This window comes from Cyprinodon tularosa, unplaced genomic scaffold (assembly GCF_016077235.1).
Source record: "Cyprinodon tularosa strain WSP-4 unplaced genomic scaffold, ASM1607723v1 ctg417, whole genome shotgun sequence".
Classification (NCBI taxonomy): Eukaryota; Metazoa; Chordata; class Actinopteri; order Cyprinodontiformes; family Cyprinodontidae; genus Cyprinodon; species Cyprinodon tularosa.
In genome coordinates this window covers 1,318,998-1,344,550 of record NW_024039138.1, presented here as the reverse complement: position 1 = coordinate 1,344,550, position 25,553 = coordinate 1,318,998, and the positions used below count along the sequence as shown (strand labels likewise).

Sequence of the window (25,553 nt, the reverse complement as noted above, 5' to 3'; positions counted from 1 at the left end):
TTCCTTCTTTTCCCTTCATTAGTTCATCGTTTTTTTAAATCCTTCCAAATGTTTTTTTCATTCCTTTCTTTAAATGTTCTACCGAATTTCTTTTGCTTTTTTATTCCCTTTATTTCTTCCACTACTTTGTTCTTTGTTCTAAACCTGGGTTACACATTTCTGTTGGCTTTGTCTGAGGGCCTACAGTATAAATGACTTTCTGGGTGTTCAGTTTGACACATATTTTAAATTAATTATTCATAACACGCTGACTGCTGTATCTGGGAGGGTAATTACCCGAGTCTTTCTCTGAATTCATGTACAACTAAAAGGGTTGAATTTTCTGAGCCAGTCACTCGCTCAACGGAATTGAAATGAAAAAAAAAAAAGTAAAATAAAAAGTATTTTCCTTGGATTTCTAGCACTAGTTGAAGAATTGGTCAGGACCAGTGGCAGAACTATGTCTCAGCCTCAAGGTGCCCGATGGGGACCCTGGGAGACGTGGTCCAGCTGCTCCCAAAAGTGTTCCAGAGGTTTCCGAACCAGAAAACGTAGCTGCTCCACGTCAGAAGGCAGGACCAACTTGGCGGCTTGTTCTGGATCCCCAGTGGAGTATCAGGACTGTAACGTCCAACCCTGCCCAGGTAGCAGCACAGTTCAGTCACTCTAGTTTTAAAACACTGGCACATTGCATCAATAGTTTTTTATATGGGTGCTTAACAGTGAGTGGAGCCTGGTCATGCTGGTCTGCCTGGTCCCAGTGCTCAACAAGCTGTGGAGGGGGCCACTATCAACGGACACGGACATGCAGCAGCCCGGCCCCTGCCAATGGGGGGGACATCTGCATCGGCCTGCATACAGAAGAGGCCCTCTGTAATATACACCCCTGTGAAGGTATTTAGTGCATGCATTGAGTTCCAATAGATCAATAAAGTAAGACTTTCTTTACTCTTTGCTATTCAACAAAAACTGTGTTATAGTCAAAACCTCACCACAACAAAACATGGTGCTGGCAGAATCGTGTTGTGCAACTGTGTTTGCAAGAGATTAGAGACTAGAATGGACCAGTAAGACCAAACTTAACTGGAGTGGTTCGATAAGCATCGTCATGTGTTAGAACGGCCTCTTCAAAGTCCAGATCTAAGAATCTAGAAAACGGATATTCAGACATTTTCCAATAAAAAAAACCCGTATTAAAGTTTTATGTCTGGACTGGCAAAGCTGGTGTAAACCTCTAAACGGGCTTGCAGCTAGAATTCAAGAAAAAGATAATTCAACAAGGTGAATTAGACAGGTTAAATACAAATGCAAAATACACTTGGTGTTGGCCTACCACATAAAATGCATATAGGCAGTGTTGGGCACGTTACTTTGAAAAAGTAATTAGTTATAGTTACTAGTTACTTCTACCAAAAAGTAACTGAGTTACTAACTGAGTTACTCCACAATAAAAGTAACTAGTTACTAGTAAAAGTAACTATTGCGTTACTTTTGCGTTTCTCGCCCCCGTAACCCTCACCACCCAGCCCCCACCTTCTCGCCGTGTGTTTCCAAAGCCAGCTGAATAGAGCGAACGACAAAGACAAGAACCTGCAGAGAGTTTTGCATTTATTGCAACTGGTGAGTATATGAAATTAATAACTGGGGATGTCTAATTCGGAAATCCTGTGTACTGCAACATCTATCTATCTATCTATCTATCTATCTATCTATCTATCTATCTATCTATCTATCTATCTATCTATCTATCTATCTATCTATCTATCTATCTATCTATCTATCTATCTATCTATCTATCTATCTATCTATCTATCTATCTATCTATCTATCTATCTATCTATCTATCTATCTATCTATCTATCTATCTATCTATCTATCTATCTATCTATCTATACTCTGTGTGTGACATAAAATATGGATCTCCATTCCTGCCACAAAGGCCATCAAATAATGTTTAAAAAAAAAATACAGTAGGTTGAGAAGGCAGAGTATCCATCCATCCATCCATCCATCCATCCATCCATCCAGATTTCTCCCTTTCTCCATATAGGCTATCATTTGATCGTTCACGCTCTCTATAGTTCTCCTGTGGCGTGAGCACAGGGCGACTGTTGCGCGCCTTTAGCGAGCATGCGCGTTTCCTGTCGCGGAGTGCGCTGTGCGCTGTGCGGAGATGCAGGGGAAACCGTATGTGATGGGGAAACGCAGCTCGACCTAACACCGGTATTTCTATCAGGAAAACGCTGTTTTGCTGCTGGAGTCATCCTCACTCTCCATCTCTCTGTGTGTGCTGTACGTTAACACCCGCCAGCGGAAACACCCACCTACCCAACTGACAGATGGAATCTCACTCATCAGCCATTCTCATCCTCCCCTCTCTCATGACAAGGCGCGCACCTCTGGATGACCTAAAAATAATCTTTAATATCTCTTAAACAAAAGTAGCACAAACAATATTTTTTTCTGCACAAATCTGCACTAACGTTGCACTAACCATTCAGTCTATTTGCAGAGTTTTTTTTGACGTGGGTGAGGTGTCAGCTTCACGCAGCTGCGCACGAGTCTTATCATGAAAAAAGGTTAATTGTGCGACCTGAGTAACGCGCAGTAACGGGGTGTATGGAATGGTAACTGCGTTATAGTTACAGTCAAAGTAATTAGTTAGATTACTCGTTACTAAAACAAGGTAACGGCGTTAGTAACGCCGTTACTTTCAACGCCGTTAGTCCCATCACTGCATATAGGATACGCTAAAGTTTGTTTTACCATGTCAAAATGTGAAACATGTAAAGGGGTTTGATGCTATTGCAAGGCAGGTAAATAGATATAAAAAGCCTGAGTTAAACTAAATATATTTAAAATCTAACTTGCAAAGAACGTCAGTGCAAAGAAAGTTGGTGTTTTTCTCAGGTTCCCTCTGTTAAAATTATCTTTTGTTTGCTTTTCCCAATAAATATCTTGTTTATATTTTTTTAGATAATAAAAACCATAACTGCCATTTAGGATTTGCTATAAGCTGTTCTGTGGTGAGGTTATTTGACTTTTTAACCAGAAATACACTGGACTAATTCACTGTGTCACCACAGGTTATAAAAATGGTGCACAAATGGACAAGCTATAAAAACCTCCCACAAAAAGATCAATATTTGCAGAAGAAGGAAACTATTTTAGGTGTTGGACCTGACCAGCATAGACAGGCTGAAATATGTGAGGGGAAGAGAAAATGGTGTAGGAGAACTGCCCAGTATTGAGCTATAACCCCCCTCAAAAACAACAATAACAAAAAAATAAATAAATAGATAAAAACATGTTATTGTTTCTATGCACTGTGTTTGCAGGGTGGGGTGAATGGACTGACTGGGGTGAGTGTGACGACGAAGGTCTGCAGCATCGCAGCCGTCGCTGTGGTGAGGAACAGGAAGCTGAGGCCAACACCTGTCAGGGAAACCTTACTCAGTCCAGACCATGCCGGCCACATGAGGTGCCAGGTAAGCCGGTTGAATTTCTCTAAAAAAAAAGAAATTTAATTTATTTATTTATTTATTTATTTTTTTTATTTACAACATAATTATTTTCTTCTCCAATCTCTTTTTTCTTGTCTTCAGTGATTTTACCAGAACAGGAGAACCAGAGCTGTGGAGGTCAGTCTGCTCTTTAATAAGTTTTGGGATTTTGTTGTCGTTTTGATGTGAGGGGAAAAATAAATAACAATGTTTTGCTCAGGTCACATACTAAAAAAGGAGCCTGTTGGCATGAATTCAGATTAGATGCCTGTAACGTCAGCTTTACTGTGTTTTTCTGATAATGAGGTTTCTTAGCCTAATGTGTAAGATCCTAGTCTATTCTACTCTGAGGGCCTCATATTCAAAAATTCCAAACAAGAGGCACTAAACTATATGTGCATTGTTTATAATTTTTTTTAGAGTGTGCAATAAATTGATGTGTTGAAGGTGATCTACAAAGATTGCTGTGTAAATGTAAGGATGGGCAAACCAGTTTGGTTGCACCTATTACAATAAGCGGATTGCTAGCTAAGAGTCATCATAAAAGGAAGAAGAGGTTCAAAGCCATGTAGTTGAAAGAAGTAATTAAAAAGAAACCCAAAAGAAATAATTATAATAAGAAATTATATTTATGGAACATATCTGTAACCTATGTCTAAGTGCTACCGATAAAAGTAAAAAAATTTGATTGAAATTTACTCAATAAAAATAAAATATTGTAAAACAGGTGCAAACATATAAATCATAACTCTACTTTATACTTTGCTGAATTGTGGTGAAAAAAAAAAGCTTTGCACCGATAAAGAGATGCACAATCTCTCTTTGCAGGCTCTTTTGGTAATCTACCTTTTAATGTAATAACATGCCAATTCATTTTTTTTTTTTTTCAGTTAATGTAAAAGATGTCTGCAGTCTCGCCTCATTAATTTGTACCCATCTAGACATTTTTCCCTACTAATATTGCACTACAATTGTTAAATCTGACCGTCCAGCTATTCTTTATACTGTATGCACACAGAATGCCTCCTTTGTGGCAACAAAAACAACAGATATTTTTGCATGTCAGTTTGCACCTGACTTTCACAAGTACTAAAAACTGCATATTGATGAAGGCAAACACACAGATAATGGTTTGCACATGCTGTACGTAGAGTAGATCTTCAAAGGTTTGCAGGTGTTTTAGATGTGCAAACCAAGTGAAGATTATGCCCTTAGACTAGTGCTAGTATGTTTACCTAACGGTTGTCAAGGTTCTAAGAGAGTTTCTGGTTTTTTCCACCACTATTTACCTGATATACCTAATAAACAAGCTTCCGTGCCTTTATTTTTTTTAACAGTAGTGTCTTAAGCAGTGAATGGGCTTAGAAGCTGTAGTGGCTAGTTACATTAATTAACTGGTTTCAAGGACAGAGGCAGTTGGATTCCAGCTCCTCTTACCTCCTTTTAGAGGTACCTTTTTTTTTTTTTTGACAATGTGAGAAAATCTTGAGAGGCACCTGAATACAGTAACGTGAAGCAATCATCCCACCCACTAAAGAAGGTTAACAAGTCCACTGTTGTCTTCAATGCCAGCAAAGGAATACCATATTATGTTATGCAATAACTTGATATTCTGAATCAAGAGCAACAGTTTGGTCAGATGGTGACATCATTGCAAAAATAAATTCTTACAAACAAAAGAAGTGCAAATGAAAGTTTAACCTGCACAAATCTAAAGGACACTTCCCCCTAGCTCTTACAATTATTGGGACACACAACCCTTACACCTTAACGTGCAAAACTGAGTGCTAGGGCCCAAAACGAGTGCAAGTGATAGAAATTGGGCAGGGCCTTAGCTTCCAGATGTAAATTCTGGAGCTGAGGAGAAAAGCTAAAGAGATCCTAAGTAAGGTAGCAAGACTGGACAATCGAGAGAGATTGTGGATTGTGGCTTTGGAGTGGTCTAAGCCGAGAAAACACCATTAATATCCCTATGCCCAACCATCAGAGAACCCTGCATAAGATGTTCCTTGAGGAATAAATCCACATTTCACTCACAATGGGCTACCATATCTTTTCCTTCTTCCTCTCTGTTTCCAGCCTTTACCTTGTTCCAGTTGGTGGCGGTGGGCTTAGCCAGCTTCTTTGCTGCAGCTCTCCTCTCAGGCCTGGCATACTCCTACTGCCACCACCTGAACCGACCATCGGCCGAGTCAGCCGTCATCCATCCCAGCACACCCAACCACCTGACGTACAACAAGCAGGGCAACATTGCGCCAAAGAATGAGAAGTACATCCCAATGGAGTTTAAGGTGAGCCAGCTGCAGTTTTGGGAATCATCAGCTGATTTTTGGGGTAAAAGTCAGAGACCCCTGTCTTCATGATCCTTCCAGGGTGTAGGCCTACCCTGTTTCTTTGAGTTTCTCTTCCTTTTTGTTGAATCATAAAGTATAACTTTGACATGTGAGGCCTATAGTACTTATTCACTTCTTTCTGTGCTCTATGAGTCATTAAGGTAGATTGGTCCAAGTTGTGGATAATAGCTCTCACCGTGGTTCCCAATAGTTAAAAAGTCCTAAAATAGGAAAAGACATTCTTTTCTCTAAGCTATTGTTTGATTTTATTCTAAAGGAACATGATTTGTCCATTTTTCTGAAAACTTTCTGTCTACCTCATGTTGCCATACTCTTTCTACTCAAATGGTTTCTTAATTCTAGAGGACTGGGAGTAACAAGGAATAGATCTGGCTGATCAAACTTTGACATGTGAACCAAAATGTGTTTTTGTATTTTTTTTCAATCAAATGATTTAGTAATTTATCAAAAAGTGACTTTTTTTTCTTTTTTAAACTCATTTGAACAATTAATGTGTTGTGATAATCCCAATTAAAACATTTTATTGTTAACAAAAAAAAAATTAAACACTCTCTTCTTGCTGCAGATGCTAAACAAGAACAATCTTCATGTGAACGATGAGACGTGCAACCACTTCTCCTCCCCGATGGCCTCCAGCAACATGTTTACCACCACCTACTACCCTCCCTGTGTGAGCAAGTACGACTTCCGTCCGGACTCCCCCTGCAGGTCCTACATGCACAGCTGAGAGGGGCTCACTCTGGGGTCAACAAACACAAACATTCCCTTTTTTTCTTTTCTGCGCCTCCGTGAACAGTTTCCTTCTTGACATTAGAGGAGGAACAACCTGGAGGTTCAACATCAGAATGTTATTATATAAACTTTTGTTTGGGTTTTATTGAGTAGATACATTTTTGATAAAGGTCCAGTTTTACCCTAAACCAGAAATGTCCTATTTAAGGAAAAAATCCAAATCTCACAGTGACACTTGTGCATTGATGCAGTAATGCATGCATAAGGGGCCCTGACCAAGTACTGAATGCATATATTGGACAGTACAGGGGCATTTTTCTTAGCAGGCTAACATTTCTGCATGAAATGAGCTATAACTGTAGCTTCTATGTAATGCTCCGCCTTCCTTAAGAAACTAAATGTTGGCTTTTCACTAGCGGTAAGCCGCAATCATGAAAATTATCTGAAATTAACTCAAAAAAACATTGATTTCCGCTTTTTGGATGGAAATACTGTATCAAACGAATTTTCTGATGATATTCAAATCTACTTAAAATGTTCCCATTGTCATTTTTTATTTGTTCATTTCCTGGTCTCACAAAGTCAATTATAAACAAAGGGCTGGGTTTGGTCAGACTGACGAAGACATCACTCATAGAAGCTCACTGAAATCAAAATGAAATCGTAGAAGACTCAAAAAGGCAGATATGATTTCTTAAATACTCTCTGAAAGGTAAAACCAACACCTGCAGCAGCTGAGGTGAAAGCGACAGAGAGGTTTTAACCAACAGGGCTGGACATCACCGGAGGATGATTGACCGCAATCTAACAACAACCATCCACCTGTCATGAGGACATTTTTTACATTTTTGAGACCCTCATGAACTACGGACTGATTTAACCTCAGCTGGGATGCATTGAATAACACATGGAGACACTAAATGGATTTATTCCTTTAAGTGCAAAACTACGGCTGACTTGCTTTAATTTTTTACTTTGATCCAACAATGAAAAGTCAACTAAATAGAAAATGTTGTGATCTACTCGACGTTGCTCACGTTGCAGAATATATAAATGATCTTACATGCGTTCCGTAGAAAAACTAAAACAAGGAAAGTATTTGGTATGTTTCCCTTGAGATGTTTCTTCTTGACATGCTTCTTTTAGCAATCAGCAAGTTTCTGGGACATTTCTGGATGAATATTTGATGACGTACTCGCTTTTAGACATTGATCATAAATTTTCAATGGGGTTGAGGTTGGGGCCATTTCAGAAATGTTATGTGAGCACAGTTTGACCATTTTAGTCCATTTACCAGAGTCGATTCGTTACCAAACTATCAGATGACATTTCTACAAAATCAGTAAATCAATGGTGTAATAATACTACACACAGCATCAACAACCAAAGTAGTCGGTTTTGCTAATTTTCAAGAGATGCTTTGATATTTTTAAGCACTTTAAATACTGTAAATGTTTATTGTCAAGTTTAATTTAAAGACCCCATACTGGTTTATTAAGTGGGGTCATGACCCCTAATTTTTTGCAATCAATATTCTAGAGGTTTTGGGACAACATTAAGCTAAATTGTTTTACCAATTTAGATGGAATTGATGGAAAAATGTGGATGTTCCAACGGGATGGTGGTCTCAAAAAAAAAAAAAAAAAAAATCAAAACTGGCTCTAGAGTGAAAACGGCTTACATAGAACTTTTGGAATGGCTCAGACTCTTAACCCTATTGGATATTTTTGAGTTATGCTTTCAAAAATGGATCAATGCTAGGAAATCGATGTTCAAAATTACTTAACTAATACTCCTAAGGAGTGAGGCTATCCCACTATCATCAGATGCTTGTAGATTACCATAATGGAGGGGATTTAGTTTCCAAAAGGTCTTTTTACCAAATATGAATAGGAAAATCTACACACACAAAAAAGTATTTTAGTTTTCGGTTGTTTATTTCACTCTCATCTAAACCTGTAAATAAAAAAAATTAAAAAATAAGGACAAGTAACTCATAATAAGCCACAAAATATTATAACAATAATTGTATCTTTAAACATCTGAGGGCATCCTGAGAATAAATTAGGCAGCCTTTGTTTCTTAAATTGAATAGAAACAAATCATCAATAAGTCATAAAAGGAAAAAAAAACAACTCAAAGCAATCAAGCTACTTTATATGATGTGTAAATACTGTATAATTTGAATTCTTTTATCATTAATTGTTTGTATATTGGACAACCAAGCGCTCTGGAAAAAGGTTTTTGCCCTATAAAAGTTGATTCTTTCTTTTCTTCATAATCATGTCTGTTCTTTTTACAAAGATGCATAAAAAACATTTTTAAATAAACATTGAATGTAATTTAAATGTATTTCCCCAGAGATAAAACAAGGGATCCAAAATGAGAAAGAAGTTGCTACATTTGTTTTGTCACAATGTCAAATTTAAATGTAGATTAAAAGATAATAGGACACAAATTGATATAAAGCTTACTGCTGGCAAACAAATCCTTTAAATTTGCTCCATAGTAGATTGAGAATATGCATCAGCAGGCATCAGTGGCAGATTTCCCACTTTAGTCCACTAAAGGTTCAAGAGATAAAGTCTTTTTCTTTGCACTATAAGATGGCTGTAAAATTAAAACAGAATACAAAATATATAAATAAATTTTGTGACATGGTTTCTGTATAAGTACGAATTATGAAAATAGATCATAAAGTAAACTGGAGACATTCAAAGTTTACATTAAACATACAATAAACTGGAACATTTCTTTACTCTTGCCACTGCAACTTGTGCCAAATTATGATTGTTTGCTTTTTTTCTTAAAAAAAATGTAGTATATAGCAAAAAATAACCTTTAACAGTTTGCTACAATTTTTGTTCAATTCTTGGTGATGTTGATAAAAACTCAACTTATAACAAAGAATCTAAGACTAAACAAAATGTTTACTTATTTCCACTATAAAGAAGAAATCAAACTCGTTTTCAGTATCAAATTTTGTCCATCAGGGCTTCTGCACAATTAACTACAAGATAAACCTTTGCATAAATATGGTAGGCCTTGCAATAGTATTCAACCTACCACATGATCTGTCCTGAAGAAAACCTTTCCCACAGCATGATGCCACCACATCCATGTTGCAAAGTATACTTTTGTTTAAGCATGCAGACTAGTAGGTTCTTATTTTGTCTCATCTAACCAGACTAATGGTTTTGCAACATAGCCTGTCTAGAACCTTTTATGGCTTTATTTAAACAATTAAAATTCAAATCTCTTGAATGAATTAGTACTTGTCCTGTCGAGCCGCTTACAGTATATTTTCAGCAACTGTGGAGCTCTAGATTCTAATTCTCTAATTGCCCAACCTGCCAGTTAAAGTGGAGAGCAATAATTTGAGGGATGTAAGGCGTTAAAACTGTTTAATACTAATGCATGTCACACTTTAAAGGTTTGTATTTGCAAAGACAACATAGAAAACTATGTATGTTTCCCTTTTACTTCACAAGTGAACCCTACTTTCTATTGGTGTTCTATAAAAAACTTTTTTTTTTAATCCATTGCTGCTTGTGATTAAAACTTGTGAAATGTGAAAAATCATTTTGAAAGGCCATGGGCATTAAGCATGTATTTTTTAAAAGACTAAACTGTTTTATTTATTTTGCAAAGAGAGTACAAGCATTCAGCTGGGAATCAGAAAACTCTAATTCGAATAGAGAACTGTTACACATGCTATGCTCATTGAACCCTAAAACACATTTCCTTATTCTATGAAACACTTGCTTGATGTGAATTTGAGAGAACACTGCAATTTTTTTGGATGCTGTAAACTTTTTGGTACTTTATATTTTTGTATATATACTGTGAAAAACAAACAAACATCCAGTTGAATAAATAAATGTTGATGGTAGTATCTTTCATTATTCCTGAGATCCAGAAAACGGCAAATGTCTCTCGGGCTTACTGAGATCACTTCTGACATTGTTTTGTGTTCGGCTACAGTATTTAGGCGAGACACAAAGCAAAAAAAACAAGGAAAATAACCGTATTCTTTGGAGTATGGAGCACACCTCAATATAAGCCGCACCCACTAAGTTCTTTGAAAAAACTGGAAACGTAAATATATAAGCCATGCCTGCTGCTAGCACGTTCTTGTGCTTCTTTCATTTCCAATTTTGATTTCACCCTCTGATGGTCAGGAAAAAACCACAGACAGGCTGCACCTCCATATAAGCTGCATGGTTCAAAGTGTGGGAAAAATTTGCAGCTTTATGCTTATAGTCCAGGAAATACGGTAAGTCATAAGGTTCCCTCTGCAGAATCTTCTATATGTTAAAAAAAAATGCTTTTAATAGCCTCTATATTAAAAAAAGAATTTATTTCTTGAATAAGAGACATAATAATTGTGTTATTTTAAACACTGCATAACAGTACCCCTGTTTTTAGATATGGGAAAGTGTAGGGGCCACTTTGTTTTGGCCATTTCCTGCTTTATGAAGAAAAGACCACATCTCAGACTAACAACTGCCATGTCATCTTTTCCCAGAAGAAATAATCCTCTGCGTCACTTCATATTTATTCTGCAGGAAAGCAGGGATTAGCAGATTACAGTACAGTAGACAAATCACATTTACCATTTTGAAGAGACTTTAATAAATCAGCCTTTGTGATGTCAGATCTTTACTCCAATGAAACAGGAAAAAATATTAATTAAAGGTTCAGATATAAATAGTAATGTTTATTTCAGAGGAACTGTTAGTAATTATTGCATGATTTTTGACACTAAGTTTTTGCATTCAAGCTTCAGTTTTGAATAGCTTGATTTACTCCATGATAGTTCTTACTCAGGCTAGCCCTTCCATCTTTCAACACTCATCCGATTAAAATGCAAGGAATTATCAGAGCAGCAGACCCCAACTTGACGAGAAGACACAGAAAACATCTTGAGGATGCAACTTGCAGATAAACACAGTTTATTTGGGTGCTAGTGTGCTTCCACCTTCAGCAATCACCCAAAATCTTAACACCAATGTTTGCTGCCAAGTATAGAGGAAGCTGGAAGGGAAGGGTTTCAATTTTGGTTTGTCTTTACAGCATCTAATAGCAATTCAACTAGAATTTTATTTTTATTTTTTTAAAAGGAAAGCAGGTAAACAATTAGTGGAAAATTCACACTTTACAATTAAATCACCAGGGACAGACCAAACTGCAGATATGTACACATATATACCATCTAATTTAATCATTTGTTTCTGCCCAATGCACACACTTAAAGGGTTGAACCGTTATTCCTTGACTTGCAGAAGCACATAACTGTCATTACTGTCCCATAATACACTAAACTAGTTGTAAAATGCCATTAACTCTATTTCTCATCTTTAATTAATATATTAATGTGAACAATTACAGTATTTTTTTAAACTAGCAAGCAGAACATTAGGACGTTCCACCTGAGCGTATCACTACCGCCATCCTTCTGTTGTAGAGAGGTACTGCTTGTTAAATTGAATCCGTATGAAAACCAAAAAAGTCAGAAAAAAATCACTTGGTAGGGGTTTGGATTGCCAGTACAAACACATAGTGTTATTATAAAATTCTGATCCGATGCATTCATCAGAGCATATAGTCTCTGAGGCGAAAAAATATATCAACTATAACTAAGAGGAAATCAACAGAAGATGGCACGAGCTGCTCATATGTGACCCATCTTCCTTCTTTTTTCTCTTTGGTAATGAAGAACACAGGTGGACATGTTTTCTTATGTTGAATCTGCGCTGCTTGTTATTGTAAGAGTGGGAAAAAAGTGCTGAAGTGATGAATAATAGAAGTCGCTCCGAAAGATGTACAGGAAGAGCAGATTCCTCTTGGAGCCTCTACCCAATACAAAGAACATGGAGTAGAAGTCAAAGCAATCTCCTATGACTATTTTAGCTTGTTATAAAAACTCCCCAAGGATAATACTGCCTAGATTACTCTCAGCATTTACTGTTTGGTCTTCTACTACACTTCCTATCCAAACAGCTTTGTTCTCACACCATTACACCAAACGAACGACTCTGTAGTGTTTACAGTTGAGAAGGCAGCAGCGTTTTGCTGTGTGACATTGTAAACTGATCACAAACACACCAAATAAACACACCAATTTACCCCATATTGTTAAATACAGACACATATTGAAGTATGAAGTCCACATATATAAAAAAATAAGCGGTAGAAGCAAGGGCGTAGGTTTGATTTCAACTTTGGTAGGGACACTATTCTTCAGTTTCATTGATCCTTTGCAAAAATATGCATCCTCTTTTTTATGCTTAATGTGAGCATTTCTTGCTACATTTATACAAATCTTATAAGCACTACATGCACTAGATGCTGTTTATCAATATTTAAAGCATCACTGGCTCTGATGAATGTGGAATTAGGACTTTTTCCACTTTGAAAAGGATTGCATTTAAATTTACCTGCGACTAGGACAGTGTCTGTTAATATAGTCTATAATATATATAGTCTATAATATGTGGATTTATCCTGTGTTTTCTTCTGAAGATATAGAATTGTGCAGAGGTAAAACCCACTCTTATTTTTTTTTTTATGTAATATGCTCTCTCTGGATCATGCAAAATAATACATTCAAGGGACGGCAAATAAATGTATTGTATTTACATGTGCACTGGAACTATAAGAGGAACTGACACTGAGCATTTAAAGTATTAATATTAGAAGTTGTACATCTGGGCTGTAGTTACTCTGTGTAGCTAAATCATGTATTTTATCTATGGCTGAAACAATTAATCATATTAACAAATTATTTAAATAATCGTGAACTAATTTAGTAATTGATTAATCGTTAACTGGAGTATAGGGCCACTAAAATGTGCCTTTAGCCGACAGAGCGACCCACTTAGAGCAGGAATTATACCAAGATTGTAAAAAATATGTAAATATTTTGCATTTAGGAAGTAAAACATTTGTGTCTGTCAATATTCTCCATCCAGAACTCCTCCAAAGGAAACGTTTAAACGTTTCTGTTTCACCTGGTTTCATTTAATAAAAGATCTTCTTTAAGGAGCCTTTGGCTATCTGATTAAAAGATAAAATAAAAGAAATCATAACGTTGTTAACTTACATTTCTCAAGTTCCACAAATAAAAAAACCCTCTCCTGCTTCTTTATAGAACTCCAATCAGAAGCTTTCGCCTGTTTTAGCGTAGATAATAAGTTTTTTAATTCGGACTAGTTTCGTAGCCCAATATTAATTTATTTTAGCGTCTTTTTTTTCGCGCTCCAAGCACCCGCGCGCGCACATACAGACTAGAAAACACGCAATCAGAAAGAGAGAAGGCGGAACTTAAGGCAGAATAATCAGAGAGTTAAACCGCGCAGCAAAGTTGATGCGCTGCTATGTGAAAGGGACAGGAAAGAGCAGCAGCTGCAGCTACCAGGCAGAGAAGCTGCGAGAGGAAAAGAAGCGGCTGCTGTATAGTAAATTATAAACATGTTGTTTACATCCAATTATTGGTAGGGACAAATAGGTCCGTCCAAAATTTTGGTAGGGACATGTCCCTATGGTCCCTATGCAAACCTACGCCCATGGGTAGAAGGTAATTTTAATAATTATTTTCTTTTTAAGGTAGGAATTTCTCTAAACTCATTATATTGGTTGAAAACTAGTTTTGATAGATTATTATTTTTGCAAGCAACATAACTGGTTAGCGATGGAGCTGATCGGTTCAGAAAGACCAAAACAACTAAATCCTGCCAGTTTTGAAGTTGCGCAATCCGCTGCACACATACACACATTTTGAAGATTAGTCTGATCAAAGCGAGTCTGCACATATGTGGACGTAAGTCTGGGAGAGAATTGGCTCCTTTTCATTTGTTTGGCGCATGATATAAAGTAACACATGTAGCCTCTGGGACCCTGTACATCACATGCTTCACCTGACAACCCAAAAATAAGGTTTGCACTTAGCTTTGCTACCTTATCCAGTGGACTGGCATGTTTCCATCATTGAACTTTTCTAAATGGATTCATGCTACATTGAGTAACAGAAGGGTTTGAATAAGGTCTGTAGAGGTGGCTATAAACAGCCGAGTGAACAAACAGTTTGGAAGCTGCATGACGTCAAGTTTGTTCAGGTAAGTGCATGCACCAGGATACCTTACAGAAATAACAAATGGAGTGGAGAGTAATGGAAGAGTTTCTTTGCTTCACTTTTAAGTTTTAAGTCTATTTTCAAACTGAATGTGAACAATCAAAATATGAGAGCAGCAAACTGTCCCAATTTCCTCAAAATTCAAACCTAATTTAGAAAAATAATTGCCATCTCTTTCCAAATATTATAAATTGTAGCTCCAAAGCTAATTTCCCTAGCTTCTATTCCTTCACCTTTCTTTGAGGTCAACAGTAGGAACTCTATCTTATGAAAAAACTCTCAGGAGTTGTGCACTGAAGTATTAGAAAGGCAGGAAATGTTCTTGTCCAGAGAGGACTTTTTCTCACCACCGTTGGTAAATAGTAACATTTTTTGCTTTTCTAGAGTAGGTTAATGGTTTCATGGGCATAACTTACCTATATGAGGAAGGCTGGGTGACATTGCTGAAGCCAGGTCTTTGGTTGGGATCTTGCCAGTGATTGCTGGAGACTGGCTCCTTTGATAAAAAGGTAACAGTACAGGATGTGAACTCTAGGAAGGCCCGCCACTCTACAAAGAAGTTGAGATCAGGCAAGGCTAGTTTAGATTTGTAACATTATGACAAGGCTCTCGGGACGAGGAAGACAACACTATTTGGAATGAATATCTCTCTTGCATACATCTATTGATGATTCCCAAGACTAATGATAAATTCACAAGATAGATATAGCTTAAGCTTTGTCCAAAAGCAGTTAAAAAACTGATAACAACAAATTCCTCAACTAAGTAACTTATGTAACTGCAATACTACTAACACCTTGTAAACTCCTTCTACATTTACAGTCAGACACCCTCTAAGCTAAATGATTAAAACAGTACAGAACCTAAAAAAGGACAGATTGCAAAGGGTTTAAGTCATGGCTGAATTTTATTAGAAAATGTAGTACTTAACCCAAGGGTTAATCAGTTCTTTTCCTACAAACTAACTGCTCAAAAGACAAAGTAGTTTTCTGTAAATGGACATTTTGAGTCTGTAGTACATTTCTGCTGATCGGTTTTTTGGGGTAATACTTCCCTCTGCTGGACAAAGGAAGCGACTGCACAGCGTTTCTAAAAAAAAAACATTTAAAACTATACATCTCTCGTTCTGATAACCATTGGAAGGATGTAACAGGCTACGGTAGGTAAAAAATGTCAAAAAAGAAAATATGCTTTAAGGGAAAATTGAAATTAATTCTACTGATATCTTATATCAAGAACAGGTATATCACGGTAGAATATGTTCAAATACACAATATTTTAGGTAATGGTTTTTCTGTTGATCTGTAACTTGCAAAAATGAATAACTTGAATTACACAAATCTTAAAGTAAGGGATTTTCTTTCTTTTTTTCCAACTCTCTATTTAAGGTAAGTTGTAAATGTGAGCTCAAAGCATGTGCATTATATAAGGAAAGCACCATTTGTGGTCAAATTATAACAAGAAACCCCTAAGTTAAATGACAATTAGAATAGTATATTTGCTTCAGTTTATGTGAACCGATTTCATAACGTCCATATCTCCCCATGAATGATTGTCTGACTCAAAGACATCTAGGGACCAGAAGATAGTGGAATATTCAAAACATATAAATTTTTCATACATTACCATTTACTTGACAAAAAAACACTGTGGTTAATTTTGCACATCAATATACTGACATTAAAGATAAGTACATCATTCATGCTCTTTTCCAAACTAGATTTTGTGTTATATGGGGTAAGAGAAAATTATTTGTCTCTGCAAGTAACATAGGAGTATTCAGTGAAATCCTATATAACTATTTTAATAAAAACTTGTTAGATAATAAATTTATGTAGATATTAATACTTATAAATATAATTCTTTTGCAGAATGATTATTGATAAATGTAACTAATGACAAAGGAAAAGATGTTCTCCCCAGAACCTGAAAAAACTGTATTCACTATACCTTTTATCTAGGCAAATGTTTAAATATATGCATCTATTTTCTAGCTAAGGCTGTAGGAAAGGATATTTTGTCTTTATTTATGAAATATGGATGTTGTGCTCATTAGTTTTCCTTTTGGAAAGGTGTAGATTAACCCTGAGGTTCTGGCACCGATCCACTTTTGGCCACCCCTCGGTGTACATTGGTTATTGCCTGCCCACCCTTGTAAAAATTTTCAGGCTACGCCCCTGAATATAACCTTGGGCAATTCCATTTCTACACTTTAACAGCTCAGATTAGATCTATGTAATTTAAAAACTTCTTAAGGAGTACCTTATAAAATATATAATTAAAACAGGAGTGGAGGTATGCTATTATTTACTTTCAAAATGTATTTGGCTCATTATAAGCCACAGTGGTCCACCTTAGACTGTAATTAATATTAGTTATGCTCCCTAATATATGTATTAGGTAATTTCCTGTTGTTTCATGAACTTTATAGAGAAGGCTCATTTTAGAGAGAAGTTTTGGAGCATCTCAGTGTGCAGCTTCCCCCTCCTGTGTGGCTCCATTGGACTCGTCCACAGTGTCTGCTCTGAGCGCCTGTCTGCAGGGGGACAGTGGGGGAAACAGCTGCAGAAGAGCGCTCATGTTCTGCAGCGCAGAGTGAAGCTGGAGCACGAAGCCAGGAACCCACCTCCCCTGCGCTGGACTGGACCGGAGCAGCCTGCTCTCTGGACCGATGTCCTAGCCGAAATGTCCCGACACATATACATTCGGAACAAAATAGGAGAGGGCATCCAAGCTCCTATCTTTCAGGTTTGCTCAAGCTTTATTGCTCTTCTTTCCATTTATCTATTTTTAATAGGGCTGTAGACATTCAAAGCAGGGTTTACAGTCAATTTCAAAACTTTTTTAATAACTTCAATAATAAATTCATCATGCATTGCTTAGGGACTAAAGAAAATAGAGATTACAGGCTGATTTTTCTCTGTATTATAAGTTGCTAGACAAAATCAAAACATAGTACTGTTTTTAAGCATCTATCTTTCTGCACTCTTTTTGCTGCTTTATTACAAAAAAATCATTTCTAAAAGTTAAATAACCTCTTAAAATTAAGTTGGCAGCTTTAATCTGCATCTGTTTTATTCAAACATGAGTTTTCTAAATTGAAAAGCTTTCATCATGCAGAAACATATTTAATATATTTTGTTTATGACAATTTCTTCTGATGCTGAGCTGTTTCAGGATAAACATATTAACTGGAAAAATATATGTAGCCTATTAATAAAACAGACCATGATCATAAATTAACATATTGAACCAATCATGTGTTGATGTCATAACCGCTGAGGAAATTTGACAGCAAAAACCATCTAAAAATATTTTCTAGGGGAAAAAAATAAAATTTACATTTGCACATCTAAAAGTTGCTTCATATACAGGTCCTGGTCATAAAATTAGAATATCATGAAAAAGTAGATTGATTTCAGTAATTCCATTTAAAAAGTGAAACTTGTATATTATATTCATACATTACATACAAACTCATATATTTCAGATGTTTATTTTGTTTAATTTTGATGATTACAAATGACAACAAATGAAAATCTCAAATTCATCATATCAGAAAATTAGAATATTGTGAAAAGGTTCAAAATTGATGGCCCCTGGTGCCACACTCTAATCAGCTAATTAACTCAAACCACCTGCAAAAGCCTTTAAATGGTCTTTCAGTCTAGTTCTATAGGCTACACAATCATGGGGAAGACTGCTGACTTGACAGTTGTCCAAAAGACGACCATCGACACCTTGCACAAGGAGGGCAAGACACAAAAGGTCATCGCTAAAGAGGCTGGCTGTTCACAGAGCTCAGTGTCCAAGCACATTAATAGAGAGGCGAAGGGAAGGAAAAGATGTGGTCGAAAAAAGTGTACAAGCAAGAGAGATAACCGCACCCTGGAGAGGATTGTGAAACAAAACCCCTTCAAAAATGTGGGGGAGATTCACAAAGAGTGGACTGCAGCTGGAGTGAGTGCTTCAAGAACCACCACACACAGACGTATGAAAGACATGGGTTTCTGCTGTCGCATTCCTTGTGTCAAGCCACTCTTGAACCACAGACAGCGTCAGAAGCGTCTTGCCTGGGCTAAAGAGAAACAGGACTGGACTGCTGGTGAGTGGTCCAAAGTCATGTTCTCTGATGAAAGTAAATTTTGCATTTCCTTTGGAAATCAAGGTCCCAGAGTCTGGAGGAAAAGAAGAGAGGCACTTCATCCACGTTGCTTGAAGTCCAGTGTAAAGTTTCCACAGTCAGTGATGGTTTGGGGTGCCATGTCATCTGCTGGTGTTGGTCCATTGTGTTTTTCTGAGGTCCAGGGTCAACGCAGCCACATACCAGGAAGTTTTAGAGCACTTCATGCTTCCTGCAGCTGACCAACTTTTTGGAGATGCAGATTTCATTTTCCAACAGGACTTGGCACCTGCACACAGTGCCAAAGCTACCAGTACCTGGTTGAAGGACCATGGTATCCCTGTTCTTAATTGGCCAGCAAACTCTCCTGACCTTAACCCCATAGAAAATCTATGGGGTATTGTGAAGAAGAAGATGCAATACACCAGACCCAACAATTCAGAAGAGCTAAAAGCCACTATTAGAGCAACCTGGGCTATCATAACACCTGAGCAGTGCCACAGACTGATCGACTCCATGCCACGCCGCATTGCTGCAGTAATACAGGCCAAAGGAGGCCCAACTAAATACTGAGTGCTGTACATGCTCATACTTTTCATGTTCATACTTTTCAGTTGGCCAACATTTCTATAAATCTTTTGTTTTTATTGGTCTTCAGTAATATTCTAATTTTCTGATATGATGAATTTGAGATTTTCATTTGTTGTCATTTGTAATCATCAAAATTAAACAAAATAAACATCTGAAATATATGAGTTTGTATGTAATGTATGAATATAATATACAAGTTTCACTTTTTAAATGGAATTACTGAAATCAATCTACTTTTTCATGATATTCTAATTTTATGACCAGCACCTGTAGGACACTGAGAACACAGAAGCTCACCGTCCTAACTTTTAAAATTTCATATTTTTCATGTCATTATTTCATCAACTTTGACAAAGGCCTTAGTGAGATTTGAAGAAATGTGAGTCAACAGCATGATGTTGCCACCATCTTGCTTGTTTTTTATGTCAAATATTTTTATTAATTGTAGTGTAATCTGACCTCCTTCCTACTCAGGGGTTATAAAACTTGACAGCATGTTTTGGTGTATTTTTAATGAAAAAGGGATTCTTTTTGTGCAACCCTGGTGCCTTTTAGCATTGTTTTACACGTATTAAATCTCATATATTTGATACGATAAGTCTATCCAGTGAAACCCAAACCTTCTTTGCCTACCATTTTACCCCTAAATGTGTGTCAAGTTAGAAGATTTCTCCTGTCAAAATGAAGCCTAGATAACTAATTTTCTTCACATGTATTAATAGAAACATATTTCCAGACTTCATTCTTCACATCACTGGTGTGCTTTTGGACACTTTGTTTTACTTGAGGGGCCAAAGAAAGATGTTGACCCAGATTAATGACCCTGTTTCATAAATTCAGGGAAATAAGCTCAGACTTTTTAATGGTGACATTGTCATTAACTCTCAAGTATAAAGCAGAAATGGGACAATTCACAGGCAGATAATTAAGTTTCCCCCCCCTGAGATTGACTCTGTTGGTATATTTAGATCATTTTGGGGAAAAAGACAGACATTCAAAGGTAAAGACATTAATAAATTAGATTCTATATGCAGTGAAGCATTTTCTGGGGGCATAGTGGACTTAGAAAACTGCAACTCCAGTGTATGAGTCTGTTTATTAGGGTCATCAGATATGGTGAGAAAATCTCTTGGGACTCAGGTTACAAGTTTGTTTTTCCATACAGGTGAACCGAGGGACTTATTCCAGGAGAAGCCGGCTAAAGAGATCAGATGGAAGCACCACCTCCACAAGCTTTATCCTCAGACAGGTACTTAATCACAAGGGGAGGCCTCAGATTTGTCAAAGTTTCCTTTTTTGAAAAGTATAATAGAAAACTGAAAACAAGGTTTAAATATGAGGAAAAACGGCAGTTCAATTAGTGTGTGTGGGTTGGAATGAAGTGTCTTACAAAACAACGTCTAAAAAAAAAAATATATATATATATATATATTAAAGTAGTGTTGTGCCGATGCCATTTATTGGCCTCGATACCGATACCCGGCTGTGCAGTATTGGCCGATTTCAATCTCATACCTATACCATCTGTTTGAAATTGATGTGTGTGTGTGTATATGAAAAACAGCATACTACTTGGAAAATAATATAATAATTGTAAAACAATTGCCATCATGGCTTAGTCAAACTGCTGCCCACCTTTGTAAAGCAGGAAAAAGACTAATACAAAAAGTGAATCAAGTAGAACTTTTTTTTGCCTACCTGGAATGGGTGACAATAGTTGAATAAACTTTTAGCTCTCAAAATGGCATTAGTGACCTATTTGTCGGTACTCGCCTATATCGATTACCACCAATTTAGTGCTGGATTGAGGCTCTGCCCGATACTGGTATCGTATTGGTGCAACACTAAGTTTAGGGCTTACTTCCTCTCTGGCAAAGACATTTCAAGGTTCTACAGTGCCCTCGGGTTGTCAATTACTAGTCAAATTACTTAGAAAGGAGGTCATGCACTCAGTTTTACTTTCATTTTCATGCATCTAACATCCTGAGGTGAGATGACGTTCATTAGCAGTAACAAGGCATTTGTACAGTTTGTTGTTTGATTGGATTATAGAACCTCGGGTCATTAGTAAAACTTTTGTGAAGGAGTTGTGCAAATGGTCAAGTGGAACGTGCAGTTGACACTCTTGATGGTCCAAAAACAATGCATAATTGTTTTAAAGCCTTTTCTGCAGAACTTTCCAACCTTTTGGTCTTATATTTGTGTTAAACTCGTAAGGTCAAACTACCGCTGCCTGTGCGTTCACAGATGTAAGATTTAACTAAGCACATCTTTGAACATTGCGATGGACTGGCGACCTGTCCAGGGTGTACGCCGCCTCTCGCCCATTGACTGCTGGAGATAGGCACCAGCACCTCTCGCGACCCTGCTCGGGAAAAGCTTTTCAGATAATGGACGGATGGGCATCTTTTGACATCTATTTAAGTCATCTGACAGATTTCTAATTTGATTTAGGTGCAGACTTTGAAAATGCCTTGATTAAACTGCAGTTATTCCGATTTTGTTACCAGTATTGGAAATGTCTCTGAAATACTGCCGAAAAATACTGGCATCGGAATCGATGGGTAATGCAGTACATGCACCGATCTGATAGCATGTAATTTAAAAAAGGAGTTAAAATAGGAATCTATTTACTAGTTAGTTCCATTAGTTCTGAGACAGTTCTTTTTCATTGCTCTTAAAACATTTGGTTGTGCTGCTGCCTGCTGTTTTAGATGGGTGAAGAGCACCTAACACCTATCAGAGACGAAGCTTGCTACTACTTTTTTTTTTAATATACTGTTCTATTTAAAAAATAAATGTTTTAAATTGACTGTATTAATTGTTTCCATCCAAGGGTTTAACCTAAGTCAGGCCTTAGCACAATGATAATCATATCACAGTCATGCAGGCATATTATGACTATTTTTTCATTTATTTTGTGAAACACTGTTATTAGTACCTGGTATCAGTCAATACTTACAACACAAGGATCGGAATCCCATTGGAAATCAATTAATCTGTCAATTATTTTTTAGATTAATTGATTAATAATCGGATAGACAAAGGTTCCTTAAAGAAGGGTTTTCTAGGGAATTAAACCAGGTGAATCTAAAACTTTTCCACTGAAGGAGTTCAAGTTAGAGCACGTTGATGGAGAAAAACATTTTTTTAATCTTAAAGGTACACTATGCAACCGGTGTTGATTTTCCAGCGAGGCTCCCCCCAGAGGGCGAAAGTAAAAGTGCACTGTCGTAAATATGCTCACCTGTTCTCCTGGTTTCTCCGTCAAGCCAGGCGCGGTTGTTTTGAGCTTAGCAGCGAATGACTAATGCTGCGTTCACACTGGACGTAGCTGGCGCGACAGAAGCAGCGAGTTTACATGCAAAGTCAATGGTTGACGCGCGTCAAGGGGCAGCAAAAGGTCCCGCGGTGCGTTTTGAGCAGCCGGTGCAGCACGTCTGAGCAGCTGAAGCAGCGCGTCGGGTGCGTTTAACGCAGGGAGAGAGACACAGCGCTGATGATAACTCCTCTTAAACAGTTTATTGACGCCTAAATTAACTTAAAATGCAGAAATCTGCCGGCAGAATATGCAGTTTGGATTATTTAGATGAAAAACACCTACCAGCTGCCGCAGTGAACCGCTGCTGATGAAGGGATCCATACTGTCAGCGCATCACTGGTATGTGGGGGTCTGAGCGGCTCCGACAGAAAAAATATTGAAGGCAGGATAATAATCTGAATGAACTGACTGCACTGATTACGTTTTCAGGTGTATTTTCTCACTTAAACACATATTAAAACTACTTTATTCCCACTGATCACAGCAAATATAGCTGCAAGGCAGAGAAAGGATAGTGAAGCTCCGCCCAATGCGCCTCAGACACACTTTTGCACCGCGCAGCCAGAGCAGCAAAGCCGCTTCAGCAGCGCGTCAGAACTAACTGGTACAAGCAGCAAAAAGGAAGCAGCAGACGCGATTTTGCTGCTTTTGCTGCTTTTGCTGCGTGAACGTAGCATAACTGCACAAAGATCGCCACTGTGCTAGCAACGAGAATGCTTTTAACTGGGGGCGTGTAGCAGTTCTCGCCGTAAAGCAAGACTGACTCTCGCGAGACTTCTGAGCCTGTGGGTGCGGGTCGGTGCTCCTGCAATTGCAAGTGCAGTATTTCCCCCACAGACCACCAGGGCGGCCGAGAATACCTTTGTTCAACCTGAAATGACTCATTTAATCATCCATAACGTTATGGAACACATTAATTAACTGAAAAATGTTGCATAGTGTGCCTTTAAATGCAAAGTGTTTCATGTTTTTTTTTTAACAATCTTGGTATAATTGCTGCTCTAAATGTGTTGCTCTGTCAGCTAAAAGCATGTTTTAGAGTCTCCATTCTACAGTAAAAGATTAATCTTATACTAAATTAGTTGATTATTTCAATAATTAATTAATCACAGTTAATCTGATTAACATTTTCAGCCTTAACTCTAGATTAAAATACTCTTCTTGAGTCCAGGGACCTCATCAATTCTGGTCAGAATGCTAAGAAAAACAGCTTCTTCATAGCATCATTCTACTACAACCTTATCTGACCAGAAGTTTCACGTCTTTGAGAACACTTTCTTGCAAATGTTTCCCATTCCCCTTAAAACAGACTTTTTCAAAATTCTTTCAGAAAAAAATATTTTTCTTTTTAGAGATTATGATAAATGATTCTCTTCATGGGGCTGCTCAGTGGTGCAGTGGGTAGCACTGTTGTCTCACAGCAAGAAGGTTCTCGGTTCAATTCCTGGCCCGCATGTTGCATGTTCTCCCTGAGCATGTGTGGGTTCTCTCCGGGTACTCCGGCTTCCTCCCACAGTCCAAAAACATGATTATTGTCAGGTTAATTGGCTTCACTAAAAGTTCCCTTAGGTGTGTGTGTATGTGAATGGTTGTTTGTCTCTGTGTTCCCCTGCGATGGACTGGCGACCTGTCCAGGGTGTACCCCGCCTCTCGCCCATTGACAGCTGGAGATGACCCCTCTTGCGCCTAAGCGTGTCAGAAAATGGATGGATGGTTGTCTTCATTTGATCTGAATTGTGGAAAAAGGTGAAACCTGAATTTTTGCTGGGGTGATCAGAGATTTGCAAATATTTAATTTTTTTATTGTATAAATAAGAAAAAAAAAGAAGCAAAAAAACCAACAACAACAACAAAAAACATTATTTTGGAGCTAAATTAGAGTGAAAGTTTGTTTTAAAAAAAAAAAGAAAAAAAAAATTAAAAGGAAAAAATGTTTTAGAAACTTTTGACAAGAAAAAAAAATGATTTTCATTCTAGGTATAGGCTATTTCTGTGGTTTTGACTCCTTAAAATGTTGAAATTCAAACTTTTCCCCCGTTCTGTTATGGGAGCAGGGCCTTAGATGACAGGGGTGTGAAAGCACTACCAACTGCTCAACAGCTGTTGCTTTTAGAAAGTATGGGAACAGAAAATACCTTTAAAATATTGAAGCTAATTTATCTTTTTGCAACTAGTAGTTAAAAATTCAATGCCTTACTGAACTAAAGCTACATTCACACCGCACGTGCTTCAGGCAGCAGAAGCAGCAGGTTTAAATGCAGAGTCTATGGTTGACACGCATCAAGGTGCATCAAAAGGTCCTGCAGCACGTTTTGAGCTACAAGAGCAGCGCAGCTTGATGCATCTGAGCAGCTGAAGCAGCGCCTCATGAGCTTCTGAGGCGTGCGACACACTTCACAGGCAGCAGCTGCTGGAGTTGGAAATTTTATATTATTGCTGCTTGATGTGCCACATTAACCAATCAGAGAACCTGATCTGAGGCTGGCAGGGAGACCAGTCACAGCGCTGCTGATGCAGAGCACTATGATCCCTCCTATGAAACAGTCACGTTTTGGTTGTGGTTTAGAGGACCCAAATGCAGAGGCAGAGAGGCTGAGGTGAATTCTTATAGTTTTAATGATGAAAATAGTTAACAAAGGCAGGAATCAAGGAGCCAGGGAGAGACGAGGTGAGACGACAACAGCGATGCCAGAACCAGCAACAACAAGAAACCAACAAGGAGTGACTGCAGAGGGAGAGTATATGTAGCTGACTGAGACAATGGCAGGGCTAACGAGCTGATAAGGAGCAGGTGTGAGAGGAGACAACGAGGGAG

The 25,553-nt window shown here is 37.6% G+C and overlaps 2 protein-coding genes across 3 annotated transcripts in view; both read left to right on the top strand.

The window, feature by feature from the left end:
* LOC119792333 (semaphorin-5B-like) overlaps positions 1–8,124 on the top strand; it is a 34,625-nt gene extending 26,501 nt beyond the window's left edge. The window contains exons 17-22 of the mRNA XM_038298930.1: positions 402–623; positions 703–873; positions 3,318–3,467; positions 3,585–3,620; positions 5,562–5,773; positions 6,402–8,124. Of these exons, the coding sequence (XP_038154858.1) occupies positions 402–623; positions 703–873; positions 3,318–3,467; positions 3,585–3,620; positions 5,562–5,773; positions 6,402–6,563 (953 nt within the window). The 3' untranslated portion in view covers positions 6,564–8,124. The remainder of the gene's footprint in view (positions 1–401; positions 624–702; positions 874–3,317; positions 3,468–3,584; positions 3,621–5,561; positions 5,774–6,401) is intronic.
* A 9,161-nt stretch (positions 8,125–17,285) lies between these two features.
* LOC119792313 (voltage-dependent L-type calcium channel subunit beta-4-like) overlaps positions 17,286–25,553 on the top strand; it is a 28,921-nt gene continuing 20,653 nt past the window's right edge. For both annotated transcript variants that reach the window (XM_038298908.1, XM_038298906.1), the window contains exons 1-2: positions 17,286–17,450; positions 20,582–20,665. In XM_038298908.1, the coding sequence (XP_038154836.1) occupies positions 17,388–17,450; positions 20,582–20,665 (147 nt within the window). In that variant the 5' untranslated portion in view covers positions 17,286–17,387. The remainder of the gene's footprint in view (positions 17,451–20,581; positions 20,666–25,553) is intronic.